This window comes from Xiphophorus couchianus, chromosome 13, assembly GCF_001444195.1.
Source record: "Xiphophorus couchianus chromosome 13, X_couchianus-1.0, whole genome shotgun sequence".
NCBI lineage: Eukaryota > Metazoa > Chordata > Actinopteri > Cyprinodontiformes > Poeciliidae > Xiphophorus > Xiphophorus couchianus.
This window is the reverse complement of record NC_040240.1, coordinates 7,158,106-7,183,549: the sequence shown is the minus strand read 5'-3', so window position 1 is coordinate 7,183,549 and position 25,444 is coordinate 7,158,106. Positions and strand designations below refer to the sequence as shown.

At 38.1% G+C, this 25,444-nt stretch overlaps 1 protein-coding gene across 5 annotated transcripts in view; it reads left to right on the top strand.

Annotated features, from left to right (window-relative positions):
- Positions 1-25,444, top strand: part of col16a1 (collagen, type XVI, alpha 1) — an 84,853-nt gene that overhangs the window by 11,698 nt on the left and 47,711 nt on the right. For 4 of the 5 annotated variants that reach the window (XM_028035472.1, XM_028035473.1, XM_028035474.1 and 1 more), the window contains exons 3-8: positions 8,899-8,967; positions 9,684-9,801; positions 14,913-15,036; positions 15,733-16,014; positions 17,187-17,267; positions 20,072-20,140. In XM_028035472.1, coding sequence (XP_027891273.1) covers positions 8,899-8,967; positions 9,684-9,801; positions 14,913-15,036; positions 15,733-16,014; positions 17,187-17,267; positions 20,072-20,140 — 743 coding nt within the window. Of the gene's footprint in view, positions 1-8,898; positions 8,968-9,683; positions 9,802-14,912; positions 15,037-15,732; positions 16,015-17,186; positions 17,268-20,071; positions 20,141-25,444 lie in introns of those variants that run through there. The other variant, XM_028035476.1, reaches the window with a different exon arrangement.

The window sequence follows — 25,444 nt, the reverse complement described above, 5'->3', positions numbered from 1 at the left end:
ACAGCCGATGAGGCATGGGGAGAAAAGTTCCAGAAGACAGACTGAGTTGTTTCATGTTTTACTCTTACAGTTTACTACCAGTGGGTTAACGTGCCATAGTGCTTTCAGCTGCTCTGTTTTGCTGGGCTGCTCACTTTTTATCTGGACTTCAGAGACAAGTATGTCTTACGTGAGGCTCCCAAAAATGTGAGGGTCATAAACAACTCACCACTACTGATTGTAGAATAGAAGAGGCAGTGCTAAGAGTATCTTCCTTATGACTTCAAGCAAGCTAGCTTTTCTTTCTGTCCGTCTTTGTATTGTTGGCCAATGCAAACACAGAATCTATTTATATTTTTCATATAAATTGTGAAAAGCATTAGAATAAATCAACCTTATTTAGATGCTTTACACAGGTTGATGTCGACTTGGCCCAGTCCACCCAGCTCAATAAACCAGTTTTCATTGTTTTCAGGCATGATGAATTTGTGTTCCTGGTAGCTATATCTGTATAACTTGCATAACTTCAGGTAGGTAAAGCTAAAACATTACTTATTTAGTAATGCATTGCAGCAACACTCAAAGCTCTGGGTGTCATGAAATGCATTAACAATGAAAGCAGCAAAGTAACACTACAGTCTAACCCACATATCTTGCAGCAGCAAGTGAGCATAGAAAGAAAATGTATTCTGCTTAACAAGGCATATAAATGTGGTTCATGCAGTTTTTCAGAACATCTGAGAACCTCATTTATAAACAAGTATTTAGATTCTTCAGTAGTGCATGTAAAATGTCCGGAGGCAAAGTTTTTGTTCACTTGCTAAGTTTTTGTTCACTTTTGTTCGGAACAGTCGCCCGGGTTAAAATCTTTATTCTAAAAGATTTTATTACAAAATCTTTAAAAAGAATAGTGATGACCAAAATATGATACAAGGAGTGGTGGGTGGTTGCTTTGTCTGGTAGAGGATGCACACCATTTTGAGAGACTATAGTCCCATGTCTACCCTATTTCCTGCCAATCTACAAACAATTGTAGATTGGTTTAAAAATGGTTTAAATTTGAAACTGGGTCATAATGTTACACTAAGCTTTAACTAAAACCAATAGTATTTAAATGTCTAGTTTAGACCTTCTCAAAAAGTTGACTGCATATGGAGTTGAATAAGAAATGTTGGACTAATGCTGAGCTCTTTTAAAAGGAAGACGGAGTACTTTTCAAATTTAAACCACATTTTGCTGATCAAAACACGTTTTGCTCGAGTTAACTAACTTGCATCGTCTAACGCGGCGTGTCTGTATATGCCACTCGAGTCTCAACCTACAATAAAACCCATGTAATTACAGCTCAACCACTGGTTGACAACACTGCGGCAGCGAAGAGGCACCCGTGTTTCCCGTGTGTGGTTGTGTTCTTCTTCATGAACCGCCAGTCATTCTGAGGTTACATATTTTATATGTGGGGTGGGGGAATAGATGTTTTTAAGTTCTTGTATTCAACTTTCAGCTATAGTTTGATATGAGTTACCGGGTTGGAGAGAGTGTGCATGTGTGCCTACATATGTTTAGGCTGAGCTTGTGTGAGAAGAGACAAAAATAGACAACCCAGGAATCAAGGAGGCAGACAGGTAAAGAGAAATTTCTTTTGTTGTTTTGTATTATTTATTTATTTTCCCTCTGAACTGTCACACTCCCTCATCAGGCTGTCAGTGTGTTCTCGGGGGCCTGTTCTGTGATATCACCCGGGGGTGCGGGTTAGCAATCCCCTGGAACTTGTGGAGCTCTGAAGGAAGCTTTTGTGGAGGAGATGGTGCCCCTTGGGAGAATATAGTCGGCGCATTTCAGAGACTGAGTCAGCTCGCAGGTCCCCTGAGTCTTCCCCTCCAGTGGTTGGAAGAAAATGCTTTTTCTCCAACATTTTGTCTTGGGAAGCATCACACACACACACTCACACACAGTATCCCTGCTTCCCTAAATCATTCAAATCCAAATTAAGCTGTAATTTGATTACTCTGTTGCCAGAAAGCAGATTTAAGTATAACTTATGCTCGAAAGTCGGGTCGGATGATGAAAGCGACTGTTCCGTGGCGCGTCAGACAGTTTGCGCAGCAGGAAGGAGAAAGATTTATGCATTGATTTGCTTTGTGTCTGCTTCCTCCTGTCTTTGTGTTAGCTACAGAAAGGCTGTGTGCTGTCTGGTGCTAGTGAATTCTAATAGCCTTGTTTGTCAGAACAGAAGTTAAAGACAGGAGGCAGTCAGAAGCAAGAACAGAGATAAAAAATTCTAAATGCGGTTTTAAAAACTGGCATACATGAATGTTTTTTTTTTTTTTTTTGGCTAAACATGCTAGCATATCTTAAAAAAAAATACAGTCAACATCTCTCCACAGATGTTTTCTGTTGTCAAGGAGGGCTCATTATGTGTTGAGAAACTGGCACATCCCCTATCGTGGTCTGTCACACTCGGCCAGCATGGCCTTTCCCTGAAGAAGTTCATCTTTTACTCTGTTCTGTGCTTTATTTAATTCTTCAAATACCACCTAACATTAAACGCTTATGAAGTCAATTTGGCAGTACTCTCAGCTAGCAGCTGTTTCACAGAGCCAGAGTATCTAAGCTAGCAATGCTGCTAAATGTATTTTTCTGGCTTCCAGTTTTTGGTTTGGTTTGGTCTTCACAAAGCCCCAGGATTAAAAACAAAAAAACAAAAACTCTATTTACCTTTTGGATGGTAACTATTGTCTCCTGTGTAGTGCTTGCCACACATCACCAATAAGTGTGTGCTCTGCACTTGACAGTAAATCAGAGAACAGACCTGCTTTTTAGTTTTCTCCCCATGGTTTCGCCCACTGATATCCAGTCAGGCAGGATGTGGAGTTATTTTAACATAAAACTCTTGATCTGTGTAACTTCGGATGTTCATTTTCTGGTATCTCAGTTTAAATTCCAGCTAAGGGAAGATGCACATAAAATGGTTAGAGAGCTATCCTTAGTCCTTGAACACTGTTGAATAAGTGATCCTTGAATATCACATCTTCGCGATAAGGTGCTCTAACACCTGGTACTTTTCATATTTGATTACCTCGGCAGTAAAGAATTTAACATTAAATCCCACCCAGATAAATTTGATCAGTAAATGGCATACAGCATGAGTTAGAAACATGACCTTTTTACATCTATTTTTACCCTATGGATTTGTGAGTCACATTCAGTATATTTTAACCCTGTGCCAGTTTCACTTAACTCTATGTAAATACTCCTGTAAACATGCGCAAGGGTTCGTAGACGTTATGCATAAGAACTTAATCTCATTTGTTAAACTATATTGATGTCAAAGGCATGTAAATCTGTGTGATGAGTCAGCCTGTATTCATGTGAGCTTGTGAGTTTAAACTGAAAGCATGTAAGGGGCGTACAAGGGGGAAAAAACGAGTGAGCTCATAGCCCTGGAGTGCTGCGTTTAAAGCCTTTCCACTCCTCTGTGCTGCTGAAAAAAACAAAAAACCAGGAATGTTCTCCGTTGACTGTGCCATTAGTTCAAGATTCAGGGGGGCAAGTCAGATTCACGCTGCCGATCCCTTCTGCTTTTCGTTTTTAAATTGTTGAACATGATATTTATTTTATTGCATCACCCGCCACCTCACTAAGCATGCCTCTCTCTCTTACCATAAGCCTGAACAGATTCGAGTGTGGAAGACTTTTCCATAAACTTTGGCTTCCTGCAGATCAGTGGCACAGCCCAATTATCTAAGAATGCCACTTTTAAAGTTTATTGAATAACTACCAAAACGGAGACTGTGAATACACCTTTGACCTCCATGACAACTTTTAATATTTTGTGTAAAAAAATAAAAGAAAAGAAAAAAACGCCATTCTCAAATTCTAGTTTTCTAGAGGATAAATGAAACATATGTAAGGAAATAGCTAAAGTGGAGAAGGATGGAGGAAAGGAATGAAAAGGATGAAAAAATAGGAAGAAAGGGTTCATTGAACAGGGTGCAATGGAAGGAAGACACAGGAAAGGGATGGTCACATTAATTAAGAAGGAAGGGCGTAAGGAAGCAGGGACTGAGGAAAGAAACCACACTAGGCAGGAAAGACACAAGGAAGCTGGGAATAAGGGAAAATCAGAAAAGCACCATGAAGGAAGTACACATGAAAAGACGGAAAGAAAGGCACTAGAAAGTGAAGACAAAATGAAAGCAGGAATGAGGGAAGGAACAAAAGAAGGGCTCAAAGAGGGACAGTATACAGGCAGAGAACTGACAAAGGAAGTGAACGAGGGAGGGAGGAAGGGCAGTGGGGAAAACAACACGAAAAAGGAAGCAAGGATACAAGAAACCAAAGAATGAAAGATGAAACAACACGAAATGAAGCGAGAAAGAGAGAATGGACAACTTTATTACAACGGGATAAATATTAAATTATCCATTTTCTACTGTATTTTTCCATCCTTAGTTAGACCAATAAATAAACCTCAATCACTAACTAAAAAAGTCACTCTAGGACTCAGGCCTCTAATCTTTCAAATGTACTCTCACTTGACTCGTTTAACCTGTGTGCTGTCCAAGCTAAGTGAGGGAACATCAAAACACGGTATTTTACCCCTCTAAAGATGTAATATCAAGATTAGTTTTTTAAAATTGACAAGAAAGACTTATGGGATTGGGGTGTGGGGGGTGGCACTCAGCACTTTACTGAATGACTGCCAGTGTAGCATCATTACCTGCTTTGGCAAGACTTGAACACAACCCATCACAGAGGAGGTCGAAGCGAGCCAAAATCAGCCAAATCTTTTCAAGGCTAGATGCAGCTACTAGCAGGATGCTGGCAAAACCGCTCAAACTTTGTGCTAATTAGCTTGTCAACAAGCAAACGCTTTGCCTTGATCACTGCTTGAGGGGAAGTAGGGTTCAAAGAATGTGGCGCATCCTCTGCCAAACTGCTTAATGCTGTGAAAGTCCCCCAAATATGCTTTAGCCTTTGACTTATGTGGAATTAGTGCTTTTCTACCTTCATTGGGAGTAACTGTCTGTTAAGAAGAGGTGATTTATTCGGTTCCTAGTGTAAGAATGAAGACCCATAGGATCTAAAAATATCCACCCGAGCAAAACAACTGTGTCAAAACACAGTTTCTAATGTACAGCAATCAATATTCACAAGAAGAGTTTTTCATCACAATAACCGCTATTGATTGCAGTTCTAATCTGTTCTGTTTTTGTTTTGGTTCGCATACCCACAGAAGCTAATTAACTAAGGGATGGCCAGGTCCAATCAGGTCAATCTTTCTGAGCAAATGTTCATTAAAAAGACAATGTTGAATTCTGTCTAAACAGTATTAATTTGTGGTTTAGAAGATGACATGTTAGCACAAGGAAAAGAATATCAATAATTGTGTTAATGCTGGTTTGGATTGATTTTTAGACTAAATTTCGATGGAATCTGTGGGTAAAAACATAACATTTATGCAAACCTAAAAAAAAGAAAAGCACTGACTAAACTTAACCAGTCGTAAATAAGATGTTTTTGGATGTCCAATGGTTATAGTAAAGGTGTTCATGGAGCACAAACATTACCATGAGATCATCAAATACACATGTATGTAACGAGTGATTATAAACGAGGGTCCATATCACCTTAACCTGTGTGGATTTTCAAAACACATGATGTGACTGTGTTAGAGAAGAGGATGACTTGGATAAATCAAAGGGATGTTGACAGTTCTATCGCTTTGTGTGTATTAATCTTTGGGAAATCTTCAAGGGGTGATAACCTTGAGAAAAGAAGATTAATTTTTCAGTCTCCAAGTATTTACGCAAATGATTAACACAAAAAATGTCACAGATGATCGAAACAGTTTTAATGATAACAAAAAAAAAGTGACAATGATTGCGACTGTTGCTAGAATATCACGGGCTGACACAGTTTTTTTAGTGATGTATAACATTTATTTTTGGCCAACATTACCTTTCTGGAAACGTGTCAAAGCTGTGGAACCGATAAGTCTTTCTCAGCAACAGATGGGGAAGGTGGAACGAGACACTGCGGTATTCTCCATGCAGCCAGAAAAAATGAAAAATAATCTCTGGCACATTTTCTGGCATCTCATTAAATAAACTTTAATGTGTATTCACTCACACAAAATAGAATAAATGTACATATATTATCTCAAATTATCTCACATGTATTATCTAACTCTATAAGAGATTTTATTGGCATTTAAGGAGTTTGAAAAATAATTTTTTAAAAATTACCATTAAACTGGAAACCAGAAATTAATAATATTTTGCTTTTAAAAGAAAAAGTTTGATTTAATTATATTGGCAGGAATTAAAACATCCTCCCTTTTGCTTACTTTCTGTACAAAACATGTGGCCTGCCTGTTGAATGTATTACTGATTCCCAATATCTAATCATATTTGCTTAAAGATATAGCTTAACATTGTTTGCCTGTAAGGTTGTTTGTATTTCATCTATTTCAGCACCACTTTTCTTTTACTGCTCAGTCGCTAAAATCTTTAAGCTAGCAAGTCAGCACACCTGAAATATGCTAACATCAGACAATTTGATGATTAAATTAAAATAAAAATATTAAATAAACTCTACTGTATTGTCACTTCTCTTTAAGAAATCTTAAGTTGGTTTCTGGAAAATATGTCTACAATAACTTTTGTAAGAGCAAGCTCCTAAATGCCTGCGGCTCATTGCTATTTAGCTTGACAAGCAAACGTATCATAAGACCAACAAAAATCAACAGAAGGCTTAGAAAATATAAGCTACCTCACAAATGACTGGTTCCTGTTCAGATTTACGCCTGTTGGCTATTGATGACTTCATCACAATTCAGAACACCACGGTCTAATAAAGTCTTCATGTTTTAAGGCTTGAAGACTTTTTCCACTTCCATCTTCTCTGCTGTCATTTGTTTCCATTCCTCCTTATCTGTTAGCCTGTTTAACCTTCTGTGCCGCCCGCTTTTACCTTCAGCTAGAATAACCCTGTGTCTGGCAGATCCTTCATCTTCACTTTGACAGATGGAAATAGGGGAGTGACGAAAAAAGCAAAAAGAGAAGACTGTTATAGAAAAAAAAAAGAAAACAGAGCAAGCAACAACAGAAGGTAGATCTTGGTGCATTTTTACTTAAAAAAAAAATAAATAAAATTTTGCATTAGTGATGTGAAAAAAAAAATGCATGGGGATATATAGGCTGCATTTTGGGCTGATTTGACAGAATGTTTTTCAGGATAGTTCAGATATACTGTGTGTGAGTTCTGCGGCTCAGAAGACTTCAATCCTTTATCTGATGCCCTGACTCCGTCTAATGATCAGACGTCAAGCCGGATTTACTGTTTGAGAGGTATTTTTTTTCACTCCGTGATTTGTACTCGTAGATGGCAATAAGAAAATGACAGATTGTCCCTTCAGACAGGATGACGTGTGCTTTGCTTCGAAACACTGTTTTTGCTACTTTGAAGCCCAGATGAGCAGAACTGACGACAAGCGGTGAAACTTAAAATATTAATAATCGGATCAAACTCGTGCAGGCTAAATGCATGTTGATGTGAAGTCAGCTGTCACAAATCAAAGGTATAGTTGTTGGCCCTCTGTAACAGAATGCCTGCTTGTTCAAGACCGAAAATGTATCTTTTCTGGGGAAAAAACAAAAAAAACGTCTTCCATAATGCATAGTGAAGGGAGTGTTAGACGTATGAGGTGGTTGGTCTGTTTTTCTTAGTGAGTACTTTGCTGTCAGTGATTCTCTTTATATCTAACAACAATGAGATGATGTCTTGTCTTGTTCAAATTGGCTTAAACCAGAAATTGACCTTGTAGAATTGTATCAGGCTAGAGACTCCCCCCCAAAAAATCTGTTTTAAAAAAGAAGAACTGGGAAAATGAAAAACTAAGTCAGATCTTTGATTTAAAGCTTGCTTGGTAGATGTATAAAATACAAAAATTCAAAAGTGCAAACAGAGAACGTAAACATACTGACAAATCAAAATTTCTGTAAACAAGCTACTTTTTAACATTTTTTTGATTTCTAACCAGAAGGCAATAGATAACAATAAGATTAGACTTTTTTACAGCAACAACTTTGTTAACAATGTAAAACTCTAAGAAAGAACATATACCTCTGGGATTATTGCACTAATATCCAACCCTTTCACTAGTGATATGCACAGAAACCTTATTGATTCAAATGACTGTTGATGTGAACACAGCCTAGAGAAAACGGCTCTGTTTTATTTTAGGTTATCACATTGTTCCATCTGCTCCCAGATTCTTTTTAGGGAGCAAAAAAAAACTAGCATGCTTGAAAGCATGGCTTGACTCAAGGCCACTGTCCTTGGCCCCAAAGAGATCAATTAATTGTGAATCACAGTGTTTCAGAGGGCCCGCGTCTACCTGTACAAGTTGTGGTTTTTCTAAAAATCTTACCCCTCTCACCACCCTGCAGTCAGTCGGGCCGCTCTGACAGGCAACACTTTACTCCGCAACCTCCCCCAACGGGGTGAGAACACGTCCATCAAAATGAGGCTGCTGCGACAGACAAGCTGGGTGCTAGACAACCTGTCAGATCAGGTTGTGTTCCACTCTGCACAGCTTTGCCTTCATTTCATCGGCCTGTCTGTTTTTGTTTTTTTTTTACACTTATTTTAACTCACTTTCACCCCCAACAGCTCCTTCTATCTTTCTTTCTTGATAAATATTTCAAGCTCCACTCAAATTTATGTTTGAAGTTGCCATTTCACTCACGCTCACAAGCTCTGTCCATATCACTCAGAAAGATGTGTTGATGGTTTCTTTTGGCTTTGACTTTCTTTTTTTCTTTTTTCCCACATCTAACAAATGCTGGACATTTCAGGGATTCACCTCTGCGGCTGTTGTTTTGACGCTTGATGTTTTGTTTGTTACCACAGGTGTACAATGCCCGTCCTTACAAGTGGCTGAGTGGAAGTTTCCTCGGACGGCCAGGCAAAACATTACTGGTGAATTGGACAAGCTTAAGTACCCATACTGAGAGGGTAAAACGAGTATCGAACATATTGATGTTTCTTCTTTCAGTGTACAGATTTCAATGGTACTGTTGACTTTAAATTCACACTGTATGCCTAAACTAACCCAAGTTGTTTATGAATACAAGAAATCACAATAAATAGGTCCTGAAAATGAAGTTATGTGAAATATTTTGGAAGTACACGTCATGGTTAAATACAGATGCTTTCTGCAGTTTGTTTTCTAACTACACAATATCAGACGTCCGAAGATACTGTAGCTCTTTAACCTATCGTGGCTGTCATGGTAGTGAGAAACCTTTGTAAAGCCTCATCGGTCAAGACTAAAGCATTTCATCTTCAATTCCACTAATGAGGAACAGGATTTATTTCTAAGTTCCAGCAGATTTTATATATGTTCTTGCTATACTTTTTTTGTTTGTTTGGGGTTTTTTTACATCTCATTCTCTTTATCTGTTCAATAGTTCTTTCTCTTGTCCTCCCATCTAATTATAAACAACCTAGTTTTGAACTTATTTGTCATAATATGTGCCCATAATATCTGGATGGAGTTTTATGTCAACAAGAGTATTATAATAATTTCTACTGAGGAAAAACATTGATGTGTTCAGTACGTATTTTTCCCAAAATAGCAACAATCCGACTTTTATTTTATTTTTGCCTACTGATGAACTTCTCATCGACACCAGGTTTTAATTTGGTGAGGCGATTCTCCTTGCTCAAAGACACAGATGTCAGAAAGCTCCGCAACCCTCGAGGTTCTGTCATCCTACGCCTTGGCAAGGCGTCACTCTTGCGCCCAAGCAAGTAAGTTCACTGTATATCTCTCTCTCTTTTTTTTTTTGGTCTTCTTCTTCACTGCTTTGCTTACTTTCCCCAGCAGGGGAATTCATCCGCCACAAATATGTTTTGTTCAGATTTAACTGGAAGGAAAGGAGAATAAAAGTTAAATTATGTGCAAGATTTCCCACACTGTGTGGGCACAGGGTTTGACAGACGTTCTCTTTTTCACATCCATCTGAATGTACCCTTTAGCCGTATCGGCTTGTGAAGTTCACCATGTGAGCGCTGTCTAAGGGCTGTTACATGGAGAAGCAGAAACGCTGGTCAGGCGCTGATTGAATTTCCAAAATTACTACTGTTACCGGCTTGTAAAAGTGAATTCTTACAACCTTTCTTTTTTTCTTCTTTTTTGGGGGGGGGATTTAACCACATTTCTGTATTAAAACAAGCTTGCATAATGAAATTTCATCCTTACTTGCCTTGGCAGAATCTGTAGGAGTGATGTCTTAATTAGTAGGCATGTTGCAGTTGCCAGCCACAAACAAACAAAAAAAAAAAGATTTATCAGGGTGAGGATTAGGCAGCTCCATTTTAGAACATGTTCTGAACTTGTTTTCTGGGCACAATTTTTAGTCATTAAAAATCCAGCAGCTTGTGGCTTCCTTTCTGTGTAGCTATGTCTTTATACATTTAAAGGTTTTTTACTCAGAGGTTACTTGTAGAGTTGACAAATGCTTTTAAGGGTTTTGTTCTTTGGTCTTTTTTTTTTCTTCTTTGTACTTTCCATAAAATTTTTATGTTATACTCCCCAATAATAAAACACTTTATTTTATTTTTTTTTAAATTGCCAAATGGGTCAGCTCAGAGCTCAAAGTATTTTATCACTCTGTGTTTGGATGTGATGTGCGAACTCGCTTGAAGATGAATCTGCCTACACCACACATTTTTCACCTGAAACATGTTTTACTTTTCGTCTTAAGAGTCACAAATATTATTTGTCAAAATCTCAGAGAGAAGTATTTCTGGCGAAAGGAGAGAGAAAACACACACAGAACTCTATCACCTCTTAGGAAACCAGAACCTGTGTGGCAAAAGAACAACATTTCAAGATGTTTTTGTTTTGCTCTCAAGCATACCAGGAGAGCACAGAAAGGCCTCGCTACGTCTACGTTACACTGAATTTTGTTTTGTTTCTTGAGATTTTGATGTCTCAGATAAATTTGTCTTATATATACATGCAGCTCTGGAAAAGAATTAAGAGCCCACTGCACTGAGCGCCACTGAAAACCTCCTGGTTATTTCACCAAATATTGCTTTCTGGAGTCTTCCTGAGTTAAAACATGAGCATCTTAATTGTTATTTTGACCATTTCTCATTTTCTGCAAATAAATACAAAGAATAAAAGAACAAAGTTCATTTTACTCAAATGTATGCCCATGAAAAGTGAAATCAGAGAAACTGGTAATTTTATGTGGTCTCAATTTGTTTTCCATGTATATAATTAAGAAAGGAAAAGCCATGATGCTCTCCACCTATTCTTTTAGAGTGCACTCTCTATGACAAGATAATAGGATGAGAATTGACTTACCCGGGCCTGAGACTGCACAATAATGGCAATGCTCAGTAAAGAGATGAATGACATGACACCAGTGCTCAGCCACTTGTGTTATATGAGAGACGACTACAGCAGTCTTGCAGAAAAGGATCCAATAACCATCACAATGGCAGGCTTCCAAGGCAGGGATTTAAGCATAAAGCATAAAGAGCCAGTGGGCAGGTTGTGAGATGATACACCCATACTGACTGCAGAACTTGACTGCGCTTCATAAACGCCTCACCATCAGACCGGGCCGTTTCTGATCGTGGAAGATCAGAACGACAGTTTCTTTCAGCTGTTAGTCAGTGTTTCCTGTTAGACATTGTTGCAGGCAAGGTGAGTATGGATTTATTCATGACAGGAACTAACAAGGGGGCATTGAAAAAAAAAAAAAAACACAGAAAAAAACAAAAGAAGAGCAGCAAAGCACCATCTTACAAGGGTAAATGCAACCGTTACCCAATACTTTAAGAGTCAATACCGGTGAATTCCTGTTTGAGGGAGAGGACCATTGAAGTGTCAAGGTGCTGCACTGGTGTGTTGTGATGAACAAAGCGTGGAGCCTAGAAGTGTAGGTCTTAATGTACTTGTCTATCTATGTTCTGACTATCGCCTGTAGTCATTAGACACGGATTATGTACTAAAGAATAAGAAACATACAAAGGTGGCAGAAATGAGCCTGATCTCTACGGCTGTTGAACTCACCTTAGAGACAGATTAACTCTACTTTAAGTTCCCTTGGAGGGGATATTGTCCTTTCGAAAAGATTAAAAGTCAGCTCAGACAGCTTTGGCAGCTGATTATGAAGTCTTCTGGATGCCTCAATTTTATTTGTTTATTTTTTGTTACGGTCTGTTGGGAGGAGACTGCTGGGTAGATCCAGAAAATGCTGGAGAAATTGCATATCCCTTTTGGACTGGAATGAAATGGAGAGGGATGTGTTGGCTTGGTTTCAGTCTTGGCCCTGTTTTCCCCTACATCCTCATTTCGAACAGAAGAATGACAATGGATGGATGTACAGTTACCTGACTAGAAGAAAGCTAATGATGCAAACAAAACAAAAAAAACCCTCTAGATTGCATGAAGAACTAAATAAGAATAAGGAAAACTCGACGTTCTTTGTTAATCTTTATATCTTACTCAGTTCTCGAGGGTTTGATCAAAAACCCGATGAAGCTGACTGTAAGCGTCAAGTGACATTGAAAAAAAAACATAAGTCAAATCTCACCACAGGGATTTGAGTTTTCAGCAAATTTATATTTGGTTAAGTCTAGGTTTATCTTTAATAATCTGAGTGTGATGCTTTTAAGCCAGTTAAAGATATATCATGAAGCTAAGACAGCAGCTGATTAGATGATATCTGAAGGTATCTTCACAAACAGCTGACTCACTGTAATTTCATTTATATCAAAAACACCTACTCATCCATCCTGAGAGCTGTGCACCACTATGGAAATATCATAAGAACCTTCTACAGATTAGGTGTTTATAATTTGTTTAAATTTCACAAAGGAAAGAAACACAAAGCAGTCTAGCAACAGGGAAAACCTATGGCATGTAAAAGCATTTGTCAGCTGTCGCTTTCAAACCGAGTCCGCTTCTTTCATGTGTCAGGTACTCGCTATTTAACATTCCTTCTGGTTAACTCTGACTGAAGCGCTAAGAGAAAGAGACCCCAGCCACAGCAAGCAGTGGATCCAAACACACTTAAAAAGTCTGAATACAGGTGTTAATGTACCTCCCCAGTTAAAACCCTGTTCTTAAGCAAGAAATCTACTGTTTTATTATTATATTTCCTCTGTTGTTCTCCTCTCCTGTGGCTCTTGTTACTAAAACAAGAGAGGAAGATGTAAGTTTCCCTGAAATCTGAGTCTGTCTGATTCATTCTGAGAAATCTCTTCTCGGAGCGCATGTCGGTCTGTTTCTGGGTTTCTGGGATTTTATTTCATTTAATTTTTTTTTTATTCATTTATTTAATTTTTTTTAATGACCCTGAATGTAACAGGACATGTTTCAGCACGTCCAACTAAAAAAATAGTCGATAGTTTTTCTGAGTGGTTTTGTGCCCTGCAGCTCTTTAATCGACAGCAAAACAACTCTGTTCTGAGCACGACTTTTTCTCTTTTCTCCTCTCTGTCTGTCTGTCTGTGGCGCGTTCTGTCACATTTTCTTCCATCTTTTCTTCATCAGCTTTTCCACCCACATTCTTTAATTATGAAAAGCCAAAACTCCTATGCATTTATTTGGTCCCTTGCTGTATATTGTTTTTACCAATTTTTTTGTACCTCTCTGTCCTTCTTTGTCTTCTTTCTTCTCTTTTTGTTCAGTCTTTTCTCCTTCTCACCTTTTTTCCCCCCACTCATCTTCTCTTTGTTTTGACGTCTCGTACTTGCCTGTTTTCCCTAGGATCCTGCCTCGCTCATAAATCAACGTCACCCAACTTCTAGGAGTGGGAGACCAGCTGCCTGCATCAACAATTCTGTGTGCGTGCAAAGGGAAAGAGTTGGAGTGAAATAGAGCAAGGGAGAATATTTCAAAGTTTTTACCGTCTCAGTGAGGAGACATTTCACTGGGCTCTATCGTGAAACCCTCGTCTCTCAATATATCCACACACCTGTATGGATTGTATTTTTGTGTGTGTGTGTTTTAAATTTGTGATCTTAGATGCCCTTGACTGAAACCGAAGGATGAAGCCTGCCGGACTCTTTCTGCTATGAAAATTAATGCCAAAGGGTCACACACACCGGCTTTCCATTGTGCTTTACGAATATAATTCAAAACTAGGCCAACTGAGTGTCTGGAAAACAGTGTATATCCATTTTTTTAAAATCCTGTTTCAGTTTGGGAACACTAAAAGCTGCGTAGTGTTGAACTACAGAGCTGCTAAAAAACACAAGTTTTTCATAAATTTACAGATTATTTTATCGATTTGTCCAGCAGGTTGCTTAGAAATTTTACTTCAAACTGTCTTTTGTCTAGAGCGACTCCTTGAGATCAAACTAAATACTGTCTGAGGGGTAAATGGAAAGACAAAATTGTCAATGATTATCATTATTGTGAAGAATATAAATATAAATATAAATGACCTGGAGTTTTGAGAGGAGTTTCTTTGCATTCATAATGTCTGAAAAAATGTGCTGATCAGTACTTTATTTTGTCCCCTGGTAACAATGTGAGTTAAAGAATCGGCTTAAACAAAGTCCCAGTCTGATTCAGTGAACATATTTCATACTTCATGTATTTTAGAGTGGCCAAACTTATCTAAAAAATTGCTTCGACTTTGTTTTCAGTATTTAATATTATTAATCAAATTAAATATAAAAAATGTTTTAAATTGAGTGGTTCATGTATTTTCATGTATTAATGTAAAGTGTTTTATACTTATTTATGTTTTAAAAATATTCCCAGCTAATACTGAAATGAAACATGTTGTGGGGAAATAAAAGTAGGTATTGATGTGTGTATTTTGTTTTACCGAATGATTTCAATTAGCTGGCAATCATCACGTATCTGACATTTCCTAACTTCCGTGTCCCAGTCAAGTGCTCCCTCACGGCTTACCTGACGAGTTCACGTTGATCTTCACCCTGGCTTTGAAAAAGTCTGCACTGAGGGACACCATCTACCTCTTTCAGATATCAGATCAGCAGGGGTATCCACAGGTGCTGCTTGCCTCACACTTTCTCGTTGTCCTGCAACACCCCTCTCTCCTCCCGTCGCCACACATCCCCTCTCTCATTTATACCCTATCCATCGATCGCTCACCTTTTAATCATCTAACTTTTCTTCTGCGTCTTTCTTTTTTGTGACCCTCTCATCACTTTTTGCATAGTCATCCACTTTCCCTTGCGATTTTTTTTTTTTTCTCACGCGACATTTTTTCAATTCTCTCCACCCTTTCATCCCATTTGCCTTTTGTCCTGCCTTATTTGTCATTGGGCAACCCTTTCTCTCTCTCTCTCTCTTTCTCCATCTCTTTCTTTCTCTTTGTCCATCCTACCTCAATCATCTCCAGCTCTCGTCTTTCATTCACCTTCATTATTATTCATATGTGTTCCATGATGAAGCACTGGAGTCCCTCCGAGTCTCGATAATCGCTACGAGTCTGAGGCCAGATTTAAATGCTTAGTGTGTATGATGGATGGAGGCTAAGTTGCCTCATTAGTTGTGATTGATTGGCTGCACTTCTTGTGTGCGTAATTAATGCCTTCCTTTACTACCTCGTCTTTGTTGTATCGCCGCTTGCTTCTATTTACGTGTGCAAATTATTCTTTGTTTAACTCGAGATTCAACACATTTTTATGTAGCGTTTAACTTCTTACCCCATCATAACCGACTCCTTTCCTCCCTAACTGAAGCTCTCGGTGGACTTCAGCGCTCCCGACGGCACCCTGACCCTGCGAGCCAGAGGTGCCGACCCCGAGGCCGAGCTGGTGAGCTGCGTCTTTAACGGCGAAGGCGTCGAAGCCCTGACGGACCTCCAGTGGCACAAGCTGGCCCTCAGCGTGCAACGCGACGCCGCCTCCCTTCACGTTGACTGCAACTCCATTGAGACAAAGCCCCTCGAGCCCCGAGGCGTCCTGCAGACTGACGGACACACACTGCTGGGTGTTCGGGCCTCAGATGCCGGACCGGTGCAGGTGAGAATAACTTCTCCGAAACCTCCTGCAATAAGACCTGAATGGTAATTTTATGGTTGGCTGCGGAGAATGCATTATAAGCCTTTGCCTATTAGGGATAATAATACGTTTTGTTTTGGGCTAAGATCTACATTTTTTTTTCTCTAATAACCACCCAACCAACCCTAAAAATAAAGTAATGTTATTTTCCAATTACAGAGTCTACAGAGAAACTTTCAAAATTCCTGTTTCAATTTGTGGAGACTCTAAACCTAAAAAGAGTTACAAATGGTGGGACGCACACGTTCAAAGTGAATTTCAATTGATGGTTTTTGACTAAAAATGGCAATCCTATTTTTCATGTTTATGTTTGACATTAACTTCACAACTAAGCACAACCTTGTGTTGATTTACCACATCACATCCCTGTTAAGCACACAGAAGATTATGTTTGTATAGTTACAAAATGTGACAAAGTTATATGGGTTTTGGATATGCTTGAAAAGTTACTTTACTTCCACCATACACAACATTCTTCCAAGCTTTAAAAAACAGAGGGATATCAATTGAATTCTTAAGGCTCTATGTTAAATTTGATATACGGTGACTGGCAGGTGTTCAGTGTAATAACCAATGTTATACTTTAAATAGATAGCTACCTTTATCAGATGTTTGTGTGAGAAGCAAAGACATAAAAAAGTGTTTCTCCTGATGAGTTTACAGGAACACGGAATAACTCATTTGTACGCTACATAAAATCCCTTGCCACACATTACTAAAGCACACAATGCACGTTTATATCAAATAGAGTTATTGATGTGATTATGCGTGATATGTGCAGTTTTTAATGTGTGGCAGTCTTATTTGAATTTGATTATTACAGCAAGACTATGGAATAAATCAAGATTAAGATAGGAATGTTAATGAAAAGCAGTTTGGCTCCTTCGTTAGAATGCAAAACAGATGCTTCGTAAGTGCAGAAAGGATGGCTCATATACACACATGCAGGTGAAGCTCTCAACAAACAGCTTTCCAAATGATTTGTTTGAATGGAAAAATTAATTGGCCTTTAGCCATGTTTACTGCTTCGCTTTAACTTATAGCAGAAATACAGCCGCGGACGCGCAGCCCTGCATGCAAACGCTCTATTAGTAATTTCCTCCTCTCTCTCGGTTTTCATGCTCTCTCTCCAGATGGATGTTCAGCAGGTGATGCTGTATTGTGACCCATTGCTTGCAATTGAAGAGTCCTGCTGCGAGATCCTCGGCGCTCGGGTAAGACAGGAAATACCTTCTCCCTGTGAATGACACAGAAACCGATTTCTGGTCTCTGTTTCAGAAGTGGATTAATAGATGGAGTGTGACAGTTGTAAGCCATGTATCTCCAGCTGTAGTCCACGCCTTATGAACCTCCCCCAAACTTTAAAATGGGCTTTGCTTTACAGTCCTCTCACGGCCACAGTCATCCATGCTGCTTGTGCACTTTTTCCAGACCAATATTCCTGCAGAAATAATGCAAAAGTATTTGTGAACATCACCAGTTTCTATATGGATGACCATTTGCAGCTTTACCCTTCTTGTGGACAGTGTGAGGACAACTGTCCCGTCAGCAGTCTTTCCACATGATTGTGTAGGCCATGACCATGCCATTTTATTATTTAAGAAGAGCTTTTTATTGGGATTAGTGATTTTCCGATAATATAGCATTTGCTGTAAGCCCTCATAAACTAAGCAGAAATAAATGTTTTAAAATCATACCTATCTGTTATGAATCTGTGCATTTATATGTGTTTCGCTGCTCATATTGAAAAACTGAAATCAGTCAATGTTTTCGCCAGAAAAAAAATGCTCACTGCGCACTTGTTAAAGCTTCTTTATGGTGTCGGAAGGCTTCCACTAAGCAGATGCACAAAAAGCTGAGTGTGTATTATCTAAATGAAACACCATAAGGGAACTTATGGTTTGCTCTTGAGGTTTGTTCTAGTTAATAACCAATGGTTTGTCTTCATGTTTCTATACTTGCTGTATTTTCTTCCAGCTTCTGTCATAACTATGTAAAGAAATAGGCTGCCTTATATTGAAGATGCAGCAAGACTGCTATCCACAGAACACAACACTTTAATAATTGTCTAACAATTTATTCTTCAGAGTATTTCAAGAACACACACACACATATATTTATATACATATATATATATTTATTTATATAATCACATACTGTGTAATTAAGTCTCATCAGCTTTGATTGTGAAACATGTTCTTGCTTTGAATACAAATCTGATTTAAGGCATCTTGCTTCCAGCCCCAGCAAAGGGCTTTAATAATATATTCCGCACCGTTTCCCTTGTTTCTTGCCCGTCCGCTCGATTTCTTTCTTCTCTGTCTTGAAAGTTTTTGTTTGCACACCTCCAAAGACTTATTAAATTGAAAACAGATTCATTTGATTAACAACAGAACAGGAATCTGCTCAGGCATGAGGAGAATGGCAATCATCCACTTCAGGAGTTTGTTTTTCAGCTGAAAACTCTTTAACTCCTGGTCTGTGTTTTTTTGCAACATAATTCCCCAGGGTTTTATTACCTATGTGCCTTTGTGTTTGTGTCTTCTTATGCCAAATGAATTTGAAGGAGTCGGACGTCAAAAAGGCGGGGCGCATGCTCCCTCAGATGTTTGAAAGTTAAGTCTTATGCAATGAAGACTTCATGCTGTAAAATGGATTGTATGGGCTTGTAGAACAAAACCATTACACTTTAACTCTTTGTACGTGTGCCGCAGGGCTTCCTCTGAGCAACAGCTAAATTTGGCTTGAGAGCTGGAGAGGCAAGTGTGACAAATTGCAGACCTGTGGCAACTGAAGTATTTTTAAAGACAAATGGCACAGTGGAGAACATGAACCACATTTTGTACAATTGTCATGTTCTGATTTCTGAACCCCCTTTATTCCCACACTCTATTTGCGTCATATGGTTGTAATTATACCCAGTTGGTCATTTTCTTTACTCTGCAGTGCCCTGCAAAAAATGTTGGTTTCTTTTGAGCTTTTTGAAATTTTAAAATTTTACGACCGCAAAACTCTTCAAGTAGGAAGGGAAATGATTAATCGGTGTAAGAAGTCGTTTATATCTTGCCCTTTTAGCTCTGATATTCCTAACTAAAATCGAGCACAACAAATGAGAGTCCAAGACAAGAGTTCCATAGCGACACTGGAGAAGGTCCTGTTTGAAGATAGAGCATATAAACAAGACATTGGGGAAAAAAGGCATGAGAATTTCAGTTTGTACTTGCCACAAGGGATATACAAACGTTGGAAGAAGGTGCTTTAATGGGATCGCATTTTGCAAATTCTTCTCTGCCCATCTCCACAGCAAAATAATGGAGGTGACAGCATCATTTATTGAGAATGCTTCTCTTCAGCTTTGCAGGGAAGCTGGGTAGAGTTGATGGGAAGATAGCTGGGGGGAAACACAGGAAAATTCTGCGAGAGTCTACAAGAGACTTGAGAATAGAATTGTTCGCATCAAAGCTAATCCATGTCAGAACGGTCCAGCCAAAGGCCAAGCCTAAATACAATTCAGAGTCTCTGGCATGACTTGAACATTTACTGTATATTGCCAGGAACTTTACATCCAGTCTTACTGAGTATGGGAAAAAAATGCAAAAAAGATTTATTCTCTACATGTGCCAAACATAACCTGTGTGATTTATGGAGCAGAATGTGCATGTCAACCTAGCAGCCTTGCATAATTTCCCATTCACTATGCGAAATGTTTGTGTTTCAGTTCAAACCCTTATAACTAAGAAGATTATGTTTGTGACTTGTAAAGGATTCTTAGTTTTTATCCAGTTATTTTATAACCAAAGGTCAACACCAATCCCATTCCAATCCAACTGACATTCGGACAATGCTAACTTGCTAATAAGCTAATTTGCTGACATAATGAATAATAGGCCTTTGCTATCAAAAAAATGTAAAGCTGTGCTAACACGTTGTCATTTTATTGCCTTTACTGTTGATAAGGTAGCTTAACAGAGTGAAAAGTATACAGCAACGTTGTGTTTGTTCTGTCTCCTGCTTGCAGTGCCCTACTGATACTGCAAAGAGCCGTCGAGCAGCTGAAAACGACCTGGATGAAAACATGTTTAGCCAGGTAATTTCCACCGCTACGACACGCACAAACTACAGATGGGTTGTTATTCGATAAAAACACAAAATGTAATCGTAAACATTGTTCGAATAATAATAATAAAACGTCTTTATCAAAATATATGTGAAAGAGAACGTAGCCTAGCATGGGAAAAATGTTTACAATGCATTTGGATCAATTGAAACCCCACTTACATAAAATTGTGCCACAGAGGTAAAGGTCTAACTCATGCTTTCCGGTCTGGTCTGCTATATGTTTGGTGCCGTGATGAAATGTTGACTGGTCTACGTATGGTTGACAACGCCTTTTGTTCGTTGACCACTTTCTTCAAGTGGTCAACGAACAACAATCCAGAATACACAGGAATTAGGAGTGTATAAAAGAGGTAGAGATGGGTTTTACAGGCATCCTGGATGAGAAATACATAATATTAAAATACAATAGGGTGAAGAATTGTTAGGAAAATAAAATAATATAAAACTTTGATTATTTGATGAAAAGAGTGATGGGATTTTCTATGTTAGGCTCCTTTAAAATTGTCTTGTGAGCATTATTGATCTAAATCGTTGCTGCACAGCCAAAAAGACAAGGACCATCTGACAGCGTATGTCATAAACAAAACCAACATTGCTTGACAATATGCAGTTGCATGTGTGCACAAAGCATGGGTGGTTTTCATGTCTTTCAAAGAGGAGTTCAAGAAAAAAAAATAAATTGGTGTTTGTGGCAAGAACTGAACAGCCTTGACATCAGTGCCTACCCGCCACCCACAGAAAGCAGTGCTGCATTATGTGAAAATAAAAACATAAAAAATACAAAAGCTGTTATGTTCAGTGGAGGAAATCTTTAAACACTGAGAACATTTTTGCCTTTAGAAGTGCAGATATTGATTTCCCCAGCTCCCAAACATTTACAGAAGTGTTGTTCAACGGAGTTGAAGTATGAAAGTGGTACCAACAAACCCAACATCCTCAGTTATAAAATGCATTTCGCTGGCTGAAACAAGGCTTTAAAGAGAGCGTGGTGCAATGCATTTTCACTTGCAAGGCTCTCGTTTTAAATTTGGTGATAAGAATTTAAGCTTTTCAACAAATTAGACAAAAAAAAAGTCTTTTCGCAATGCATGACACACAAAGAAACAGACAGTGTTATTATTCAGATGGATTTATCTTGGATGGTCTCAGGGAAAAAACTAATTCTGGGCAGTTTGTCAAAAATGATACTCCTTCCCTCTTGAAGCTAAACCCTGCGGTAGACTTTGCATCACTTTGGAGGACCATGTGAATGTTGGGTCTGGTGATTGCTTCAACAATGACTCTAAGTTCTTCCTTGTACCGTCTTCTTTTTTTTTTGTTACTCCCTATTTCATCATACATATTAAAAGGGGGAGGGATCTAAAATATGTTATTTATTCATTGGGACTTGCGTTTGTAACTCTCTGGAGTTAGCTTGGAGCTCAAGCTCTGCCAGACTCTGGGACATAGTAATCAATCCCATTGATGCTCACAGCTAGACACAAACATCTCATGTTTTTTTCTCTGCCTCATCTCTCACCGTCACTCGGACTTGTTTCTCTGTATAATTGCAGTTTGACTACTCTGCTAGTGTGAAATGTAATTCAGTCTGAAACTCTGTAAACCTAAATGGATGGAGCAACTAAATTATTTAAAATTCCAGGAACGCAATGGATGCTAGATTACATGCATATTAAACATAAACTCATTGTTCAAGCTTTTTCAAAAACTACACAAAAATTACATTGGAGGATAATGAAGTTATTACAGTTTTGCATGTTTAAGCATCTTGGAGTAGAAAACAAATGACTTTTTTTTTGTTTTGGCCAAAAACAACTACTTTGAATATCTGCCAGCTTATGGAGATCTTTAAGACTCAAGGACCATGATATGTAGTTCACACACTGTAATCTCTTATCTTAGTTCATTTCAAACCACAGTGTTTGGTTTTAAAACCATGCAAGAAAAAACAAAACAACCTCTTGAACAAAACAGATATTAGCAGCGACCCAAATAATCCACGGATATAAAAGTAATTGTCACAGATGAATGGGAATGTGCAATATATCGGCAATAACATGGGTAAAGGTCAATGCTAGTCATTTTGTAACAAATCTGTATCGGCAGAAAAGCTGCGGTGTGGTCGTGTTTGTCAAAGGGTCAAAAAGGAAGTAAAATAATATACATAATATTGGTAAATATCAGTTATCCATCATTGCGGCAATATCGATACCGGATATCGATATCGACTCAAATTTCCATATTAGTTCATACAAATTACCGAATGAACTATAATTTGTATGCATTGATACAAATTATCAGTGCATACTGTTCACCTTTTCCGCGTGTCATGTGAAATGGTGTGGAAAAAGTATTGAACACATCTAGTAATATAAATATTTTTTTACTTTACAGTAGCAAAGCCTTTGTTGGTAATAACAACCTTAAACTGTCTTGAACATGTCTGTTACTCATTCAGGCACATATGTCCTGTGTGATGCTTGTATAATGAGAACCATTTCTATAGACCACAGACAAGCGTCTGAAGCATCTGATATTAATTTGTCCATATGGATCTAAGTATTCATTTCCAAACTCTGACAAATTGTGGCTGTTTTCTTAGATTTTTATCCGTTTCACTCCTTTCAGGGCCTCCTTTTCTTGATACATTCCAAGCTTATTCAATCTTTCACCCGTCATCGTACATAATTCACGGACTAATTAATTGTATGTGTGGATTGGATATCAATCAGCATAAATCACTTTTTTCAGTGAAAAATATTGACATGTTGAATGCATATTTTCCCCGCCGTATGAGAGCGTGTCTTCAGCAGAGCTCCAAATGCTTTGCAAAGATCAGCCTTTTACCTAGAATTTCATAAAAAACAAAACAAAATGCCTTTTATGTGTGAAACCTTTGTACAAAAAAACATCTTCCGTTAAAGCCTAATAGTGATTCCCCATATTTTGTCTGATTCTGTTTTTTAAACTTTCTCCTATCGTTATTTTTTTCACACTTGCTAGCAAGCACACGCACATTCACGCCGAGACAAACAAAGTGACTAGAAAACTTTCTATTTTTATCTGTTTATTAGTTTCCTACATAGTAAATGGACTGTGAAATCCAAGATTCCAGCATGCAGCCTGGATGATACAGAACCATACACCAGCTTCCATAAACAAACCCTTTCTAGGTGACGGCACATTAAACTGTGCATGCATGCATGCATGCTTTATTGTGTCTTCTGTTTATGGAGTATTCACTATGCAAACAGGATGGTTCAGTTGGGGTCAGCTTAATTTAAAAAGCAACGACTGTGGATGTGTTTTCAAGACACAGGCTCTGTCTGCCTTTTTGTCATATGTATATATTTATTTCATATATGTATGTAAGTCAGGAGTGTGGATAAAAATTCCTAGTTTGGTTAATGGTATTTAACACTTTACGTTTATATCCTAATAATTGAAATTCTGTAATTAAGTACAATTAAAATCGTTGTCTTTGAAATATGAGTGGAAATACATGAGAAGTGCAAAGAACCCATTGAGTGGCTTTAAAATGATATGTGAGATTTGTTGTATTGAGATGAACAACACAAGCTTTTGCAAAGTATAGACTAACCTTAATTGAAACTGATTGTTTGAGTTTGAATTTAGACCTCTGTATACTGGAGTGAATTAAAACGTATCTGATCTGCACAGTATTGGAATTAATTGGACCGACGTTGGCTGAATAAAATTAATCGAGTGAAGGTGCTAAGCAAAGTGATTCTTTAGCACTGTTATAGGAAAAACAAACATAAAAGAAGCTCTGCTGAAATCAAATTTCATCTTGTTGTTCTTGTTTGCCTCCAAGCCACAGTTAACAATGCAGCACAGTTAGTTGTTACATAGGGTTAGAAACGTATGAGTAAGGACCAAGTTGCTTATGAGCAAAATCAAGACTTTTCTGTTGTGGAACAACTAATAAGATTTTTGTCCATTGGCAATTATTCAAGCAGGTAATCATTAAAAAAAGAGTGTGTGTTTTAGTTATTTACAATATCACCCGTGAAGGATGTTTCCTTCATATTATTATTTTCCAATAATATTATGGTCTCATATACCTTTTCTATTTTAGAGACCAAGGCTGCTTTTGAAAATACTTTGCCAATTTATCTGTAAGTGTTTTTATGTGGTCTGGGTCTGATAATGAATAACCAAATTAATCAGAAAGTCTGTAAATTTAGCATTCACTTTCATGCATTTGACATCTTGAGAAGAGTGCAGCAAATAGCTGTTTCCTAACCAGACAAATTAAATTCAGGTTTTCAATAGTACAATCGAGGTCTTGTAAGTTGCAGTATTTTTAATTATTTATTTATTATTTTTTTTTTAACTTTTTTTTAATCAACCTAAAGTAGAATGCCATTAGCAGTCAACTTTGCATGGCTAATATCTAGACAAATATGTTATCTTCATAATGGTAGTGACTCAGCTTGCTAGAGGTTCAAATAACAATACTATGCAAAACGGTAAACCTCCTGGGGAGATTTACAGTAAGGTTACATTGCCCTGATCAATTGTTTGGTTGCAATTTGCAGTGGTTGTCTCACTGGCAGGGCAGCAGGATACAAGAGGTATAATTGACTCCTCTGACCCTCAATAATAAACCCCATCTTCTGATGATGTCAAACAACCTTTCTTTGCAACTATCAAATAAGGTTTGGTACGGGTTTGTGTGTGTGTGTGTTTGGGGGGGGGGGCGTACGTGTGCGGGGGTGCGTGTGTGCGTGTAAGGGTGGGGGGTCACAGCAGTTGCTGCCTTCCTGAAATATGACAAATCTCAACCACAGTGTTTCTTATCTTGCTGCACTGTAAGCCTTTTTTTTTTTAATTCAGTTTCTTGCTTTCAACCCAGATTCCAACTGAAAGGTCATCCGGGCTTCAAAAGATCCAAAGTCTTCTTTGTGCCTTTTTTTTTAAAGCCTTATGTGTGACTACTGGAGTTTTTATGATGAAATTCAACACTACCTGTAAAATGGCTTTTCCCTTCTTCTCTATGGCACTGCTCTTATTTCTTGCCTCTTAACTTGCTGTCTCGAGCAAAATTGCTTCCACTCAGCTTTTGCTTGCTTCCTTTACCTCCTTGTTGACTCTTGTTTTCCAAATCAATTTGCTATTCTGCACACAGCAGGGGGTACATATATTTATGTATTTTGGGGCTTATACGATACAGTCATGTTCTTCTTAAGCTCATCCTTTTTTTAACTCTTAAAAATACAGTACAGAATAAGTCCTAATGACGTATCAA